At 38.7% G+C, this 17662-nt stretch overlaps 1 protein-coding gene across 4 annotated transcripts in view; it reads right to left on the bottom strand.

Moving 5' to 3' along the window:
- Nucleotides 1-17662, bottom strand: part of BCL2L14 (BCL2 like 14) — a 53565-nt gene that overhangs the window by 5096 nt on the left and 30807 nt on the right. For 3 of the 4 annotated variants that reach the window (XM_042991768.1, XM_042991770.1, XM_042991769.1), the window contains one exon: nucleotides 16346-16612. In XM_042991768.1, coding sequence (XP_042847702.1) covers nucleotides 16346-16612 — 267 coding nt within the window. Of the gene's footprint in view, nucleotides 1-11148; nucleotides 11582-16345; nucleotides 16613-17662 lie in introns of those variants that run through there. The other variant, XM_007076314.2, reaches the window with a different exon arrangement.

Raw genomic sequence — 17662 nt, 5'->3', positions numbered from 1 at the left:
GATTTGCACGCCGTAAGAGCTTCATATTGGTTACCATTACACATCTAACAAAATTCAGAAGCAAAAATCTTGGGCTTTTCATACCCCAGATATGCCATGCTTTTAATAAGCTTTAAGTCTGTATAATGACATACATCGTATATTTGGGGTGTGGATTTGAGTATGTGAATATCATCAGTTGGCCAACAAATGTTAGGGCATCCACAAATGAGACTATACACTAAGTGTAGACAGGGACTGAGTCATAAGTTTATAATCAAGTGTTGTTTAAAACATGTTCTCAGAATTCTTAAACTCAGACTTAATTTTATTTGGTATTCCTTTCTTTATCCCGAGCCTGAAATGAGCCAAGAGAAACAACAGATGATTTTAGAAAGTACTGGTAGCATATGTGTGGTTTCTGACTTCTGGGATGGCATCATTTTATACTAGTCTCAAAATTTGCCTTTTAAAATTTTCAGTTTCAGGAGATAACATTTTACATTTATAGTTTTTAAATTATGAGCATTGTGAATCCATATACTCAGGATATTTCTGTTGGACTTGATTCTGCATCTCATGAAACTAATAAGCCTGCACCTGAGTAGAAGGGGAGGTAGATTCTTCGGTCTTACTGACGATCCTCACCCTCCTTCAGTCCAGGTAATTTTACTTGGTTTTTCTTTTTCATAAAGCATCCTTAAGCTATTGCTAAGTTTATTGCTGTAAACAATCCTCGTGACTTTACAGATAGAACTATAAACAATGATTTCCTGTACTCAGTATAGATCTAACGAAAACTTTTACATTTCCACCATTATCTAGGGTTTACCCAAAAGTCTACACCAAAGATGTAGAGACAATGTGCTTTTTGCTTATGCTTAACTGTCCATTTTTTTTAAACAAATGTAAGAAGGCCAGGGATATATATATCATATATGTATGATTATCAATGCATAAATATAAATATTAAAAGGAAAAGAAAGTGAATAAATCTAATTTTACATGAAATTAAGTATCTGGGGTTAGTAGGAAAATGTAAAAAGAAGAGGATACCAAGAGCTTAAGCTGGACTAGCCTTATTTGCAAGTGAAGGATCTGGTGCTGCTTTCAGATGTTTATCCTTTGTGTTTTTAAATTTTTTCTTAAGCTTTAATCTTTGTTATTGTCTTAAAGTCAGCTGGTGTTTCTTGTTCATGGACTTTGGTACGATGGTGCTTTGCAAGGATGTATTTATATTTAAATGGCCAACATTTGGTCAGCCCTTGTCCACTATTCACTTCCCCCTTTTTGTAAAATAAGTGCTTTAATTGTAAACTGTATAAAAATACCTTGTATAAATCCCCTTTTGATTATTACAATAAGCTGAGTTGTAACAAATGAAATGTTGATTTTTATAATAAAACAGTGGAAAATAAAAGTGTCAATTCTTTTCAGCAAGAAATTAAAATAGCCGATTGTTCATTGCTGTGACTTGCATTTCAGAGGCAACAAAACCCACTTTTCTTGTTTGTATTTCAAATAAAATACAACTTTGGAAGAGAGGTTTGAGCATAGTTCAGTGCTGCCCATACCTGTGATTGGAAACAGATAATAAGGGAAATATTTTGTGTTTCCTGCTCTTGTTTTCAGTAAACTCCTGGAAGGAGCCCGCTGTAGACTCTGAACCTCCCCCCTCTCGAAATTAGCTTTAAAAATGAACATGGCTCTTCCTGACACAAAGCCCAATATGATACGACGATACCGAAGGAGCCGCAGAATATACCCCTTCAAAATACGCCACTGTGATTCAGGTGGGCACTTTAAAACAGCAAATACAGATAGAGGCTTTCTCTGAGCTCCCCTTGTCTGTCTAAAGACTGATCCTCCAAAAGGAACACAGTTGTCATAAACCATAAATCCCCTCCCTGGGAGCTTGATCAGGGAAAAATGATTCTTATCCCTGGAGAGAAGACTAGGAAAAATAGCCAAACTTCGTCCCGACTGTCACACCTCCCACCTATTCTTCTAAGGACCCATTCATCTTTCCTAAAATCACTTCCTACTTACTCTTCCCTAAGAGGCCTACATCTTCCCTCCCCTTTTCCTATTCATACGGTAGTTAAGCCTGAATTGTAAGCCATCTAGGGGAGTTTCTCACTTTTCCCTGGGTATCTCCCATGTATATGTAAGTTAATACATGTTATTTTCTGTCTGTTTTGTTCATCTGTTTCTTATTACGAGGGTCTTGGCTAAGAGCAGAAGGGTAGACAAAGTTATTATTCTCCCCTACAACATTTAACATGAGAGTGAATGGAAAAACCAGTGAGAACTCACAGCTACTAGATCCCTGCTTGGGTCTAAGTTTGCTGGTTTGATAGGAAGAGAGGAAAGCTTTATTATTTGGCATTAGTTAAGCTCAAACATCAGGGGGTTAAGTGGAACAAATGTTAGTGTAAAGTCTTCTCTCTGAGACTCTTTCTCTTAAGTGAGCTTACCTTGACTTCTTTGCCGACCCCTCCCATTCTTTTCTTTGGAAAACAAAGTTGTGCTGTTCCCAGTGGAGTCCAAGAAAGGAAAGACAGAACCGAGGTTGCTTTGCCTGATTTAAAGGCAGGCTCAAGAGTGGGAAGGACAGTGCAAGTTGTTTTGGACTTTTCTCTACCCAGGTAAGTTTTCTGCTAAGTTAACACGTACAGTCTTTCTTACTTTTAATTCTTTGCGTACAGTTGCAGTATTTCTGCAAATGTCGATTAAAGGATGAATTACTGTTGACAGGGTCCGGGACATGATACCCCAAAATGCGACACATTAGCATAGTGAGTATTTCAAGGAATTCGAGAAATGGCATGTGCAGGAAGAACCCTCTGACCTTTCCCTGAAGCCGGTTGTTAACCCTAATGTGAGAAGTGCCCTCGCTGTACACATAGGTAAGGGGGCATCCTTAGAAGAGAAAGGGACAAACAGGCCTTGCTAAGTTTGCCCCCATTTATTACACATAGCTCATACTCTTTGTTCTATCATATCTTTCCATGACTTTGCGGTTCTCATCAAACCTAGCATAAAACACAGGTTTAACCATTTCTTTGGGTTTTCATTTCTTTATGAGGGCTCCTGTGTCACTTAAAACTTAAAAGACATTTGTATGCTTTTCTCTTGTTAATCTCTTATGTTACAGGGATCCAACTCAAGAACTTAGAACATACTTTTCCTTTCTTACAATGTGCTCTGATTTCTGGTTCCATTTATTTGTACTACCATGCCGTCTTCATAACACCACCGACCCCACCACCACCTGTCCCCCCCACCCCGAAAATTCTCCACCCAAGATTTGCATTTGTAACTTCAGCTTTCATCACCATATAAAGCCAATCTTTCCCAATTAAGAGACTAAAAATAAAAGATTATTTTGCTAAGATTTGTCCAGCATTTACTGTTGCACCAAGTACTAAATATCCCCTCTGTCTCCCCCGTAATGTAATCAACCAACCGATTAACACCTAAGCTAGACAGGAAACATCCAGTTTGAGTATGAAAAACTCCAGTGCAAAATTTTGATCAGAGGCAGTTGGCAGTGGGTGGAGGGAAAAGGACATTAAGATTGAGATTCTAATCTTTGTTCCATTTTAATTAACTGCCAAGGCATGCCTGAACTCATTTAATCTCTCAGTATTTGTTGGCATAAGGCTCTGATAGAGTTTTCCCAAGTTCTTGGGAAGGACTTGGGAAGGGTTAAGGGAATCAAGTTTTATACAGTGCTGTGATTCTCATGACAGGGCTTTTAAGAACTCAATGTAGATCTGGAGCTATTTATATTTTCTATTATGTCAATTTTTGTCATTTATGTCTTTCAAGGAATTTGTCCATTTCCTCTTAAGTAGTCAGCTTATTGGCATAAAAGCGTCTCTTATCCTTTCAATGCCTGTTTCCATTTCTGATATTGGTAATTTGTGTCTTGGTCAGTCAAACTGAAGGTGTATTGATATTCTTGATCTTAAAAAAAAAAAAAATCAGCTCTGGAGTGCCTGGGTGGCTCAGTCGGTAAAACGTCCCACTCTTTATTTTGGCTCAGGTCATGAACTCAAGGTTTGTGAGACCGAGCCCTGCATCACTGGACTGTGCTGGGCATGGAGCCTGCTTAAGATTCCCTCCCTCCCTTTCCCTCTGCCCCTCTGCTGCTTGTACTCTCTCTCTAAAAAATAATAACATTTTTTTAAAAATCAGCTCTTGTTCTAATTCCTCTCTGTTGTATGTTCATTTTCTGTTTCATTGTTGTCTGCTCATTATTTCCTTCCTTTAACTTATTTGGATTAAATATGCTAGTTGCTTAAGATAAAAGCTTAAGTCACTGATTTTAGACATTTTTTTTTCTGATAAAAATATTTAAAGCTGTATGTTTCTATGTATGCTTTAGCCGCATCCCACAAATCTTGGTGTTTTCATTATCATTCAGTTCAAAACACTTTCTAATTTCACTTGTAATTTCTTTGAACCCTAGATTACATAAAAGTATGTTTAATTTCTGAATATTTGGGGATTTTCCAGATACCATTTTGTTATTTTTAGATTTAATTCCATAATGATCATAGGTCCTCTGTATGAGTTTAACTCTTTAAAATTTATTGAGACTTGTTTTACCAGCCAGACTACGGTCTATCACAGTGCATGTTTTATGGGCACTTGAGTACTATTAAAAAGGAAAATCACAGGTCCAAAATGGAGTCACTTATGCTAGGCCACATCAACAAACCAGGGTGTAATGCTTAACCTAATTGCAGTTTCAACCTCCCCCAGAAATGTAGTCTTAACCTGTCAGGAATTTTCTAGTCAGCACCAGTAAGGTAATATGTCACATGGGCCCTCTGCATTCCCCAAAGGAAGGACTTCACCCGAAAGAATCCTTTTTTCTGTTTATGACTTCCTTGTCCTGCCTTTAAGAACCTTTCCTTTTCTGTAGCCCTTTGGAGCTCCCCTCTACTCGGTACAGAGGATGCTGCCAATTCATGAATTGTTCAGTAAAGCCAATTAGATCTTTAAAATGTACTTGGGGGGCGCCTGGGTGGCTCAGTCGGTTGAGCGGCCGACTTCAGCTCGGGTCATGATCTCGCGGTCCGTGAGTTTGAGCCCCGCGTTGGGCTCTGTGCTGACGGCTCGGAGCCTGGAGCCTGTTTCGGATTCTGTGTCTCCCTCTCTCTCTCTGACCCTCCCCTGTTCATACTCTGTCTCTCTCTGTCTCAAAAATAAATAAAAGTTAAAAAAAAAAAATTTTTTTTTTTAAATGTACTTGGTTGAAAAAAAAAAAGATAAAACTTACTTGGTTGAATTTTTTCTTATTTAACTATAGTATGCTGTAGTTGCATACAGTGTTCAGTAAAGGTCAATTAGGTCAGTGTGGTTTATACTGTCGTTCACGTCTTCTATATCTTTGCTGATTTTCTGTTCAGTTCTCCTGGGAGAACAGTGTGGAAATCAACTTTAATTGTGGATTTGTCTATTTCCCCTTTTAGTTTTGTCAATTTTTGCTTTGAGCTCTGCATAATTTAGGATTATTGTCGTAATAATTCACCTTTTTATTGTTATGTAATGTCCCTCTTTGCCTCCATATTCCTTGACTTGAAGTCCACTTTGATATTAATATACCCATTCCAGCTTTCTGACTAGTTTTGCATTCATTTTTCTATTCTTTTACTTTTAACCTCTCTTTCTTTCATGTTTAGACATAAAATATGTAGTTTGGTCTTCATTTTTATCAATACTATTTCTGCATTTTAATGGCAGTATTTAGCCATTTCCATTTAATGCAATTATTGCTGATTTGATTTGTCTACCATTTTGATATTTTCTCTTTGTCCCAACTATTCCTTCTTTTTACTCTTTTTTACTTCATTTTTCATATAAAATGAAACAGTCTCTTTCATTTTTCCCTTCTAGTCTTTTATGTTTTGTTGTCATACATGTTCTGCATGTTATGTCATGAGACATTGTTTTTGCTTTAATCAATTTTCTTTTTTAAAATTTAAAGATGAGAAAAACATTTTTATTTACCTTCATATTATTCTTTGGTGCTCTTCATTCCTTTTTATAGATCTGGGTTTCTAATACAGTTTTCCTTCTGGCTGAAGAAATTTCCTTCAGCATATCTTACAGTGTTGATCTAATCATGATAAATTGTGCCTTTGATTGTCTGAAATGTTGCCATGTTGTCTTAAGAAAATTTATGACAGCTTTATTGAGGTATAATTGACATACAATAAACTGCAGCATGTATTTGAAGTATGCAGTAATTAATTTTGTGTTTTTATATACACACAAAATAGTAAGACAAGGTAACAACAGTTCTATCACCCCAAAATGCTCATGCCCCTCTATAATTCCTTCTTTCCATCCCTCCGTTCTAGGCAACCAATGACCTGTTTTCTGTCACAATAAATTAATTGCATTTTCTATAATTTTATATAAGTATATATGTAGTGTATGACTTTTTTTTGGTTTTGGTTGAGCTTCTTAGAGATTCATTCATATGCATGTTACAGCATATACTGATAGTTTATTCTTTATATATATATAATATACATATTATATATATATTCATATATATATGAATAGTATCTCATTGTATGGATATACCACAATTTGTTTATCCATTCATCTGTTGATGAACATTTGGGTTTTCCATTTAGGGCTTTCACAAATATAGTTACTATATTTGTACTTTATTTATTTAAATGTTTTTATTTATTTTTGAAAGAGAGACAGAGACAGAGCATGAGCCGGGGAGGAGCAGAGAGAGAGGGAGACACAGAATCCAAAGCAGGCTCCAGGCTCTAAGCTGTCAGCACAGAGCCGATGTGGGGCTCGAACTCACGAACTGTGAGATCATGACCTGAGCTGAAGTCAGAGGCTTAACTGACTGAGCCACCCAGGCACCCCTATAGTTACTATATTTGGTACAAGTTTTAAACCAATTCATTTCTTTTGAATAAATTCCTTTTTTTTTTTTTTTTTTTTTAGTTTTTTTTTTTTTAACGTTTATTTCTTTTTGAGAGACAGAGAGAGTGCGAGCAGGGAAGGGGCAGAGAGAGAGGGAGACACAGAATCCCAAGTAGGCTCCAGGCTCCAAGCTATCAGCACAGAGCCTGACGTGGGGCTCAAATTCACAAACTGCGAGATCATGACCTGAGCTGAAGTTGGACGCTTAACTAACTGAGCCACCCAGGCGCCCCTATAGTTACTGTATTTGGTACAAGTTTTAGACCAATTCATTTCTTTTGAATAAATTCCTAAGAATGAAATGGTTGGGTCATCTGGTAGATGTTTAACTTTTAAAGAAACTATGGAAGGGAAGGAAAAATAAGATACAAACAGGGAAGCAAACCATAAGAGACTCTTAAATACACAGAACAAACTGAGGGCTGATGGGGGTGGGGGTTGGGGGGCGGGGAAAATGGGTGATGGACATTGAGGAGGGCACTTGTTGGGATGAGCACTGGATGTTCTATGTAAGTGATGAATCATGGGAATCTACTCCTGAAGCCAAGACTACACTGTATATTAGGTAACTTGACAATAAGTAAAATAAAAGCAAGAGAAAGAGATGCAATCCTATACTCCCCCCCCCCCCCAAAAAAAAAAGAAAAGAAAAAGGAACTGCTTAAAATGTTTTCCATTTTGGAAATGTTAAGTTTGCATTCTAGTTTTTTAAATGTTTTAACTTATTTCTTTTGAGAGAGAGAGAGAGTGTGTGTGCACATGCGAGTGGGAAGGAGGGACAGAGAGAGAAGAGAGAGAGAATCCCAAGCAGGCTCCCTGCTATCCATGCTCCATCTCATGAACTGCAAGATCATGACCTGAGTTGAAATCAAGAGTCAGAGGCTTAACCGACTGAGCCACCTAGGTGCACCTACATTCTATTTTTCTTGAGTGAGCTTTGGTAGTGTGTCTTTTAAGAAATTTGTCCATTTCATCTAAGTTGTTGAATTTTTGGTATATGATATTCTCTTATTATCCTTTTAATATCTGTAGGACCTATAGTGATGTTCCCTCTGTTTATTATTGGTAAGTTGTGCCTTTTCTCCTGATCAATCAGGCTAGAGGTGTTACTGATCTCCACAAACCATCTTTTGGTTTCATTACTTTGACACCATTCTGCTTTCTTTCTCTTTATTTCCTTTCTTTTTTATAATTTAAAAAAAATTTTAAGTTCTTTGAGAGAGTGTGTGTGCACATGTGATCTGGGAAAGGGCAAAGAGAGGGAGAGAGATGCTCAGCTCGATCTCATGACCATGAGGTCATGACCTGAGCCAAAATCAAGAGTTGGACGCTCACCTTATTTCTCATCTCTCAGGGACTAGTCCTTCATTGCCTGATGCACAATGTCTTGAAAACGGAAAGCTATTCTTTCATATAGCTTGTCTTTTTTTTTTTTTTTTCCAGTTGTTTTAAGCAGGAGTTTAAACTCAGTCACTATTACTTCATCTTGGCTGGAAGCTGCAGATGATTTGGAACATTTGGAGAGTTTGTTAAAACTACACATATCTTGGGCCATACTCCAATCTCATTGATTTACCGGTTATAGCAGTGAGGCTAGGGTATATGATTTTGCAATTGTATATTAAAAGTAGGCCAGGCATTAGATAGACAAAGTTAAATTAGACATAATACTTGTTTACAAAAGCATTTTTGTTAACAGAAGCATTTATAATCCAATGCAAAAGATTAGTTCTTATGGCATAATGTCTTAAGTATAATGTCCATAAATAGTGTGCTCTGGAGCATCTCTATGAAGAAAGGTATCCAAATGTAGCCCTCTGGCAGCCAAGGGAGGGTTAGCAAATGCTTCCTGGAAGAAATGAAGGAGTGAATTTGGAAAGATGGGCTGGAGTTCATTGAATTAGTGGAAATAAGGGGAAAGGGGACCAGGAGGCAAGGACAGACCAAGTGGAGAAAAAATATCGTTATAAAGGCCCAGAGGTGCAAGGTTGCAAATGCATAATGTAGAATGGTTGAATCAAAGTGGGAGAAGAGGTGATCCCCATTGTCGCCATCCATAAGAAGAAACTCCTTTATCTCGGATGTTTTTCTGACTTTCTGTGTGGGGGCAGGAAACAAAAGGGAATATTTTTTTTTCCCACAGTTACCTGATTTACATTCTTTATTTACCCTTTCCCACAGCTCCAGGTTTGATTCAGCATTACCTAAAACCACCATCCACCATTTATCAACAGTGGTATCAGGGTTTACTAATCATTGATTCTTCCTCTTTCATCCACTGTCAAGTCACTGTTGATTTCTCAGATTGTCACACTTTACAGATCAAACATAGACTTCCCCTCATCAGCCCCTATCATTTGTGTTTCTTGTAGATTAATTCCACAAGGAGCCCCAAACAATTGCATTCTGAATGCTGTTTAACGTTAGTTATCTTTTTTTTTGTACTTGGATTAAAAAGTACAAGAATACCTTTAATTATCTCCTTAGAGTTCTTACAGTCTTTCCAATGAACAAGTTAGAAAACTATGAAACAATTACACAAAAGCCACGTCACAAGAGTTGTTGAAGAATTTGGCCCCATTTGATTGCAACTCACTCAAAATTCTTTTGACTTTTGTGGCCACGGTAAGCAGAAGGAGTGGGGGTAAAAAGACTTGTATATTGGATGTTTGCCACTATAAATGGGGACAGCCCCTATTTGAGCCCCCCTCTTCCTCTTAGGGAATGCCCTACCTTATGTAACTTAAATATGGTAAACAGCCTTCTCCCATAATGAACTGAAAATGTAGAAAGCCCACTCTCCTAGCTCTTGACAGCTGGGGCACAGGCATATGATCTGGGGTCAGCTAATCCAAGTAATCCACCTGGAAGTTTACCTTGGAGACAGGCAAGATTGGGAAGATTCTTCCCGGTGGGGAAGAGAGATGGGAGTGGGGGTAGCAGCATTTCTCAGTAGCAGTGGGGCCAGTGATGGCACACAGTTTCTGGTTCAGTGGTGGAGACTGGGGCATGCGTGTTCTGTGGTAACACCACACGGAAGTGTGATTTAGCCTGTGCTTCTGGCTGCGGAGGCTTACTTTTACTCTTGCCATTTCCAAATCTGGGAGAATAACTCATTTTAATTAAGATGGGTAGAGTAGTGATATTTGATGTGATATTAGACGGGTCCAATTTTCCCTTGGAGCTGGAAGTATGTCTGATTAACGCATTCATTTATTTGCTCATCACAGGTTTATTAAACACCTGTTTTACATCAGGCTACATGCTGGGTGCTACAGATCTAGACATTTTTAAGACTATAATTTGATAGTATTTTTAAAATTATTGTTTCAATAATTATTGTTTGTTAAACAATTGTGAAACATATTTCGCTTACTATAAAACCTCATTCTGAACACTAATTTCAGAAAAGCAATCAGTGACTGCTTTGGGAGGAGAGGAAATTTTGTTTTAGCTGAGGGCAGCGCATATTAAACATAAGTGAGCACTCAGCACTAAATACCAAGCACTGTTGTAAGCACTTTTTATAAATTAACTCATTCGATCTTCGTGGAAATCTTAGTACTATTACTTTTTACTTGTTTTAAACATAAGATACTCTTTTAAAAAATTTTTTTTAATGTTTATTTTTGAGAGAGAGAGAGAAAGCACAAGTGCAGGGAGAGGCAGAGAGAGAGGGAGACACAGCATCCGAAGCAGGCTCCGGGCTCTGAGCTGTCAGCACAGAGCTCCATGCGGGGCTCAAACTCACGAACCGTGAGATAATGACCTCATCCAAAGTCGGATGCTTAACCGACTGAGCCACCTTGGTGCCCCATGTAAGATAGTCTTGACAGTGGTCTTTGCACGTGTTTAACAGCTACTAATCATTACACTACCACAAAAAAAATAAAGAAAATTTCAGAGTCCTTGAGAAATAGAGGTGGGGTCTCTGAGATTGCTGAGGGAGGTAGAAGTAATAATTTTCTGCCAAATGGAAGTTTTTCAAACTGCCAAAGCATTTTTCTAGGGAAGTGAGTCAAAAGGCAGACATGATAATATATCCCCAAACTAGTGGATATAGCAGTGAACTCAAGTCTCTTTGAACTGCATCTACCAACATCAATAGCAACATCTTCCTAAAAGTAGGCTTGAAACAACATCATTATTAGGCCATCCCAAGTGTAGTTTAAAAAGAAATGGTACTAGAAAACCAAAGAGTAAACACATGCACAATTTATCATTTCGCCCTTATGAGATCAGCAAATATCTGTAACAAAATTTCCCCAAAGCAGCCAACAGAGGCAAGGTGACTGTCTCTGTTCTGAACATCTGAAAGGAAAATTACCACTTGTCTTCCTAGACTTCCTCCCACACTCATTGGAGAACCTGGGAAACATGGATGTCACTGGCCACACTACTACATTCTATGAGCTGCAGACAGACAAGGCCTCTCTCCTCAGGCCTCTGGATTCACAGGAACAATGACTTTGAAAACTTCAGTGCTCCCTCTGCCTTGTACATGTTAATTTTCTCCCATAGTCTATGCTGAGACCAATGTAGACAGGATCCTAGCTGGATAATGAGTATTCCAGATTACAAATCTTCTGATTTTTCAGTCTACTTCTTCATGTGATATCCCAAGCACTTTTTCCTAGAGGGGAAAAAGGGAAATAGATTCACAAAATTCCAAGTTTAATTCACTGTTGAACTGAAAACATAAACCTGTTAACTCTGCTCTCTTGTCCCAGGCATGACCCGGGTTTCAGAGACTATGTTAGGGTTGGGGGGAGGTTTGGAAAGATGACCAGCAGCCTTGGTATTCAGGAAAGGAAAACATATGTGAAGGACTTAGGTTACACACCCAGGGCTGATAGGCTAGATGGGGAAAGGCTTTGATGCTGTATTTAAAATTCAAAAGAGTTAAAAAAAAAATTCAAAGGAGTAGATATTGGAAAGTTGAAGATTATGGAAAGTTGAAGATTATGCTCTTTGCAAAGCTCTGTGAAATGGATGAAGTTGTAGGAGCACAGGGTGACTATTTGAACAGTCCTTTACAATGAGGAAAAATGGCCAACGGGTGAATTAAAATCTCATGGGAGCTAGTTTAGCATGCTTTTTATTTTTTATTTTATGTTTTTTAAGTTTATTTTTGAGAGAGTATGCACGTGGGGGAGGAGCAGAGGTAGAGGTAGAGATAGAGATAGAGATAGAGATGATAGAGATAGAGATAGAACTAGAGAGATAGAATCCCAAGCATGGTGCCCAACTCTGGGGTCAAACCCATGAACTGTGAGATCATGACCTGAGCCAAAACCAAGAGTCGGACACTTAACCCACTGAGCCACCCAGATGCCCCTAACATGTTTTTTAGATACAGTTGTTATTCTTTCATTTGATTGATTGATTGATTGATTGATTATGCTAAGAGTATTGGCCGAACATCTATGATGCATGTAGAAAGAATGGGAGTGTTGAGAGACAAGCATAAAATACATAAATCTGCCCTTGTGTTTACAATTTCGTTGGGAAGATAGATGTACTTGCAGGAAATGTGAAACACTGGGATAGTTAGGAACCCTGGAAAACTGGTGCATAGGAATCATTTTCCTCCTTCCCTACCACTATAAGGACACCCTGGAGTGCCACCAAAATACCAAGAGCCAATGGAAGTCCCTAGAAGCTTGCCACCCAGTGTCATCTTTCTTTCTTGTGCTTGGAGACTGAGCACAGGTGTCCACATCTCCTTCACATTTTCATAACTCATATCAACTTGTAAATATTCTTTTATCAACATCCTCCTTCTTTATTTTTTGCAACTCCTCTATCAGCCTTGGAAAAATTATAGTCCTTTCTCTCTCATTCTTTTTCTTCCCTCTTCCAATTTCCAGCCACATGCTCCAAATTAAACCTAACTGTGGCCAAGACTTAAAATTCGGATTTATGATGACCTGGAAAAGTAAACTAATAAATTACAAATGATAAGGAACAATGCCATCAAATTCTGAAGGCTTTGAAAATTCCCTTTATTATTTCTACCAAAAATCCATCAATCTTCTCTAATTAAAACTGTTTTTCTCTCTAACACCAGCAGCCAAATTAAAAATAAGTAAATAAAAATGTATTCTTTTTTCTTTTGTCTTTTAATTTGCTTGATAGAATTAGAACCACCATTTTTTCATAACAGATTTGTTGAAATATATCACAGAGTTCATCCTTTTAAAATATATAATTCAGTGGTTTTTAGTAAATTCACAGAATTGTGCAACCATCACGTTTGGCTGATTTTAGAACATTTCCATCACACAAAAAGAAACTCTTTATCCATTAGCAGTCACTCCCTATTCTCTCTCTTCTTCTCTAATCTGTCTCTGTGAATTCACCTATTCTGGACATTTCATGAAAATAGAATCTTACAACGTATGGTATATGACCCTTTTGTCTAACTTTTACTTAGCATAATGTTTTCAAGGTTCATCCATCTGTTCCATTCCTTTTTATGCCTAAATAATATTCCACTGTATGGACATACTGCCTTTGGTTTTGCTATTCACCATTCATCACTGATGAACATTTGGGTTGTTTCCACTTTCAGGCTATTATGCATAAAATGAATGCTGCTATGGTCATTTATGCACAAGTTTTTATGTGAACATTTGTTATCAATTTTCTTGGGTATATATCTGAGTGGAATTGGTGACTCTATGTTTAATATTTTGGGGGAATTGCCAAATTGTTTCTAAAAGGGAAAATTTAGAACTCAACCAGCAGTGGATGAGGGTTCACATTTCTCCACATCCTCACCAACATCTGTCTTTTTTATTTTAGCCATGCTAGTGCATGTGAAATGATATCTTACTGTGGTTTTGATTCACATGTGCCTAATGTTGAAATGAAGATGTTAAGCAAGCGTCTTTTCATTGCTTACTGGCCATCTGTATATCTTCTATGGAGAAATGTCTATTCAAAATTGGCTTTTGTCTTTTTATTGTTGAGTTGTAAGAATTTATTACATATTCTGAATACAAGTTCTTTTTCAGATATATGATTTGGACATATTTTGTTTCATTCTGTGTGTTGTCTTTTCATTTTCTTGGTAGTGTCCTTTGAAGCAGAAAAAAATTACTTATTTTTTAAATTTGTCTTTCTTAAGATATTTATTTACTAAATACTCTCTACACCCAACGTGGGACTCAAACTCACAACCCCAAGATCAAGAGTCACATGCTCCACCGACTGAGCTGGCCAGGTGCCCCTGAAGCAGAAAAAATTTTAATTTGATGTAATCCAATTTATTTTTTCTTTTGTTGTTTGTGCTTTTGGTGTAGACTATTTTTTTTTTTTTTTTTACAGAACACAGTTGGCATTTCAGCTGCATTAACCAACTACATAGACTTTTAGTCTATTTATAGACTGAATAGAACTGGCCCATGGACCCAGTGGATACTTACAATCTTTTTGGGAAAATATATTAACAAGACCAAATTATATTTTGAAAAATATATTTTGGAAAAATATATTAACATTAACCAGGATGATTCTTTCCTGTATGTAATTATAGTGCAGATATGAAGTGTTGTAAGAAGTCAGAGGCTAGTGAGGCCCTTATGCTAGAGCGGTCAGGAAAGGCTTGGGGACAGAGGAGGGACTTGAGGGGGTCCTGGAAGAAAGAACAGTTAAAGCCAAAATAATGTCGAGGCATCTTAGCATGAGTTAAGGCAGCTTGAATTTAGAATACTTAAGAGCCTCAGTTGTTCAGATCAGCCCCTTATGGCTACCATATCTGGTGCAGATGTGGAAAATAGAAAGGAACAGAAGACTAGGTAAGCTTAACAGGCAGCCACTAAAGACCACAGCGGGCACTTCAGTCCCTTAGCAAGATCAGCTCTGCATTCCTTCTGGAAACCAAGAGACCAAGAGTGGAGGCCTCAGGGTCATGCTGACCATGGTGGAGCAGACTCAAACCCACTATCCTTGTTCCATTCTAGTGGAAAGAGGACTAAAGATAATGTGGGACAAAGGCCTGTGCTTCCAAGAAGGATCTGAACAGACAAAATAAAGTGCCCTGAGCCTATGGATATTTAAAACTATGGGCTACACATTTTGGAAAGGTTAACCTTGGGAGGCCATCTGAGTATGGCAGCTTTAAGGAAATCTCAAGGAATGAGGATAAAGGATGGGGTTGGCGGGGAGGGGGGGGATGTTGAGTCTGAGGCATGGGGGTGAAGATGTCTGTTTCGCCTGATAGCAGGTAGTTAAAAACAGATACATATCAACAATAGCCAAATTATGGAAAGAGCCCAAATGTCCATGGGCATTGGATGAATGGATAAAGAAGATGTGGTATATATGTACGATGGAGTATTACTCGGCAATCAAAAAGAATGAAATCTTGCCATTTGCAACTACATGGATGGAACTGGAGGGTATTATGCTAAGCGAAATTAGTCAGAGAAAGACAAAAATCATATGACTTCACTCATATGAGGACTTGAAGAGACAAAACAGATGAACATAAGGGAAGGGAAACAAAAATAATATAAAAACAGGGAGGGGGACAAAACATAAGAGACTCTTAAATATGGAGAACAAACAGAGGGTTACTGGAGGGGTTGTGGGAGGGCGGATGGGCTAAATGGGTAAGGGGCACTAAGAAGTCTACTCCTGAAATCATTGTTGCACTATATGCTAACTAATTTGGAAATAAATTTAAAAAATAAAAAAAATTAAAAAAAACATACAAATTTGGGGCACCTGGCTGGCTCAGTGGGGAGACCTTGTGACTCTTGACCTCGGGATTGTTGAGTTCAAGCCCCACGTGGGGTGTAGAGATTGCTTAAAAAATAAACTTCATTTAAAATAAAACAAAACAAAACGATACAAATTTAATGGTTTGCTTTTTGCTTTGTATCAAAATGTCTCTGTCAAAATGGCTGGGTCCAAGCAGCAATGACAAAATATCATGAACACTGTGTCTCTCTCTGCCTGTCAGCAGCTAAGAGAACAAGGAAGTGTTTGCCTCTCCTTGTCTCACTGCCAGACTTGGGTTGCTTACAAAATTTGTGAAAACAGAAATTATATCTAAACATTTTATATCTTGACATCTCTTCATTTCCTGTTATATCTGACCAGTCCCCCCTGGTCCAACACACATATCCCATGTACCCTTTGGGAGCCTAGTAAATATTTATCGATGATGAAGATAATCACTAAAAATAGGATCCCATCACTGGGATATATCTCTTGCCACTCAACTTCTAAATCCATGAGAACTGCCTCAAAGACGTGTTCCCTTCACTTAAAAAAAACGAAAAAACAAACAAAAAAAAAAAAACGAAAAAATGAAAAAACCCCACAACTTTCCATTCTGTCTCCTCTGAATTCTGGGAAGGTTCATTTTGAAATAGGATGCACTTACCCATCCACCGTGCTGCTGGACCCAGGGCGAGAAGTTGTCTTTTAGGTACTTGGTTCCAAAGCCCAGCACCCTGTTCATAGGGTGATTGTCGATAGCAGTGAGCTTGGCCGTGACGTCTATTGCAAGAGCAGCCTTAAAGCCCTGAGCTCTGACCTCTGATTCTCCCCTGGTGTCCACACCCCTTAGGAACTGGTCTGTGATGATCTTGAAAACAGGGTAGCACAGCTGGTCCTGGAAGCTGTTCATTAAAGCCTTGTCTTTCTTTAACTGTGTACAAGAGGATATGCATTTAGTACAGCAGCCTGGCCCCGTGAAGCCGACTCAACAGTGGGCCCCTGAAACACCCAGTGGAAAACCTTGGCTCCAACTAAGAAGTTTCTTAGTGAGCAAGGATTAAATGTTTATTTGGAAATTCTATCTTTGACGAATGATAAGCTAAGCAGGTTCTCAACAAACATTGTTTCTACAAGGGATATCCTGGGGGATGCATCAGATGCTATGTAAAGATTTCGGTGGAGCAGCGTCCTTTATGTGAGCCCAGCCCACCCCCCAACTTCTGTGAGACACGGGGGCCTGTCTGTTTTATAAATCTGAAGCAAGAATGACTAATGTCCTCTACACCAAGAATGGACCCCTTTTGATCAGCGACCCAGTTGAAGAAGCTAGACTCAAAACCCCAGTGGGCAGCCAGAAGCCTGGACTCTACCAGAATGGTCGAAGAATCAAATGCCAGAAAGAAACACTTCCATGGAGTACCCTGGCCCCTCTCTCTTTGCTCCTTTGGGTTGCACCTGCCTCTGGCATCTCAGGAAGGTGCAAGATGAGCCTGCATGTGGTCTCAGGGATGAGGGGCTTTGCAGGCACTCTGCAGCCATGGGGTTGGGGGGTAGGGGTTAGGGTTAGACAGAGTCACTGTCCCTCTCTAGTAGGAACTCACACCCACACAGCAAAGTCAGACCTTCTGTGTATTCCTACCAGAGTCCTCTACTGGGGAAACAACCATGTTTTCTGCATAAATAACATAAAGCGTCACCCCAAATCATCAAGAGCGTGCATCAAGCAAAGCGAGATCTTTTAAAGTGGTAATTTATGGGATGAAAAGGAAAGCGTCTCTCTTTAGAGCCACAAAGCTCAGCTTGGTACCACTTCCTGTCCCTTGCCTCCCTGACCTAATGCAAGTCACTTCTTAGGGAGGCTGGGAAGGAGGTTGCCATGAGAGCCACAGCGTCTTCAAGCTGTAAAGAGTCCTCGAGGATTCGAATAGGTCCCTCCCAGTACAAGGACTGCACTGTTGGCTGGTTATTGGCATCTACTGGC

The sequence above is a fragment of the Panthera tigris genome, chromosome B4 (assembly GCF_018350195.1).
Source record: "Panthera tigris isolate Pti1 chromosome B4, P.tigris_Pti1_mat1.1, whole genome shotgun sequence".
In the NCBI taxonomy this organism is placed as follows: domain Eukaryota; kingdom Metazoa; phylum Chordata; class Mammalia; order Carnivora; family Felidae; genus Panthera; species Panthera tigris.
Note: the sequence above shows the minus strand (reverse complement) of the source record. Positions and strands in the feature narration are given on the sequence as shown.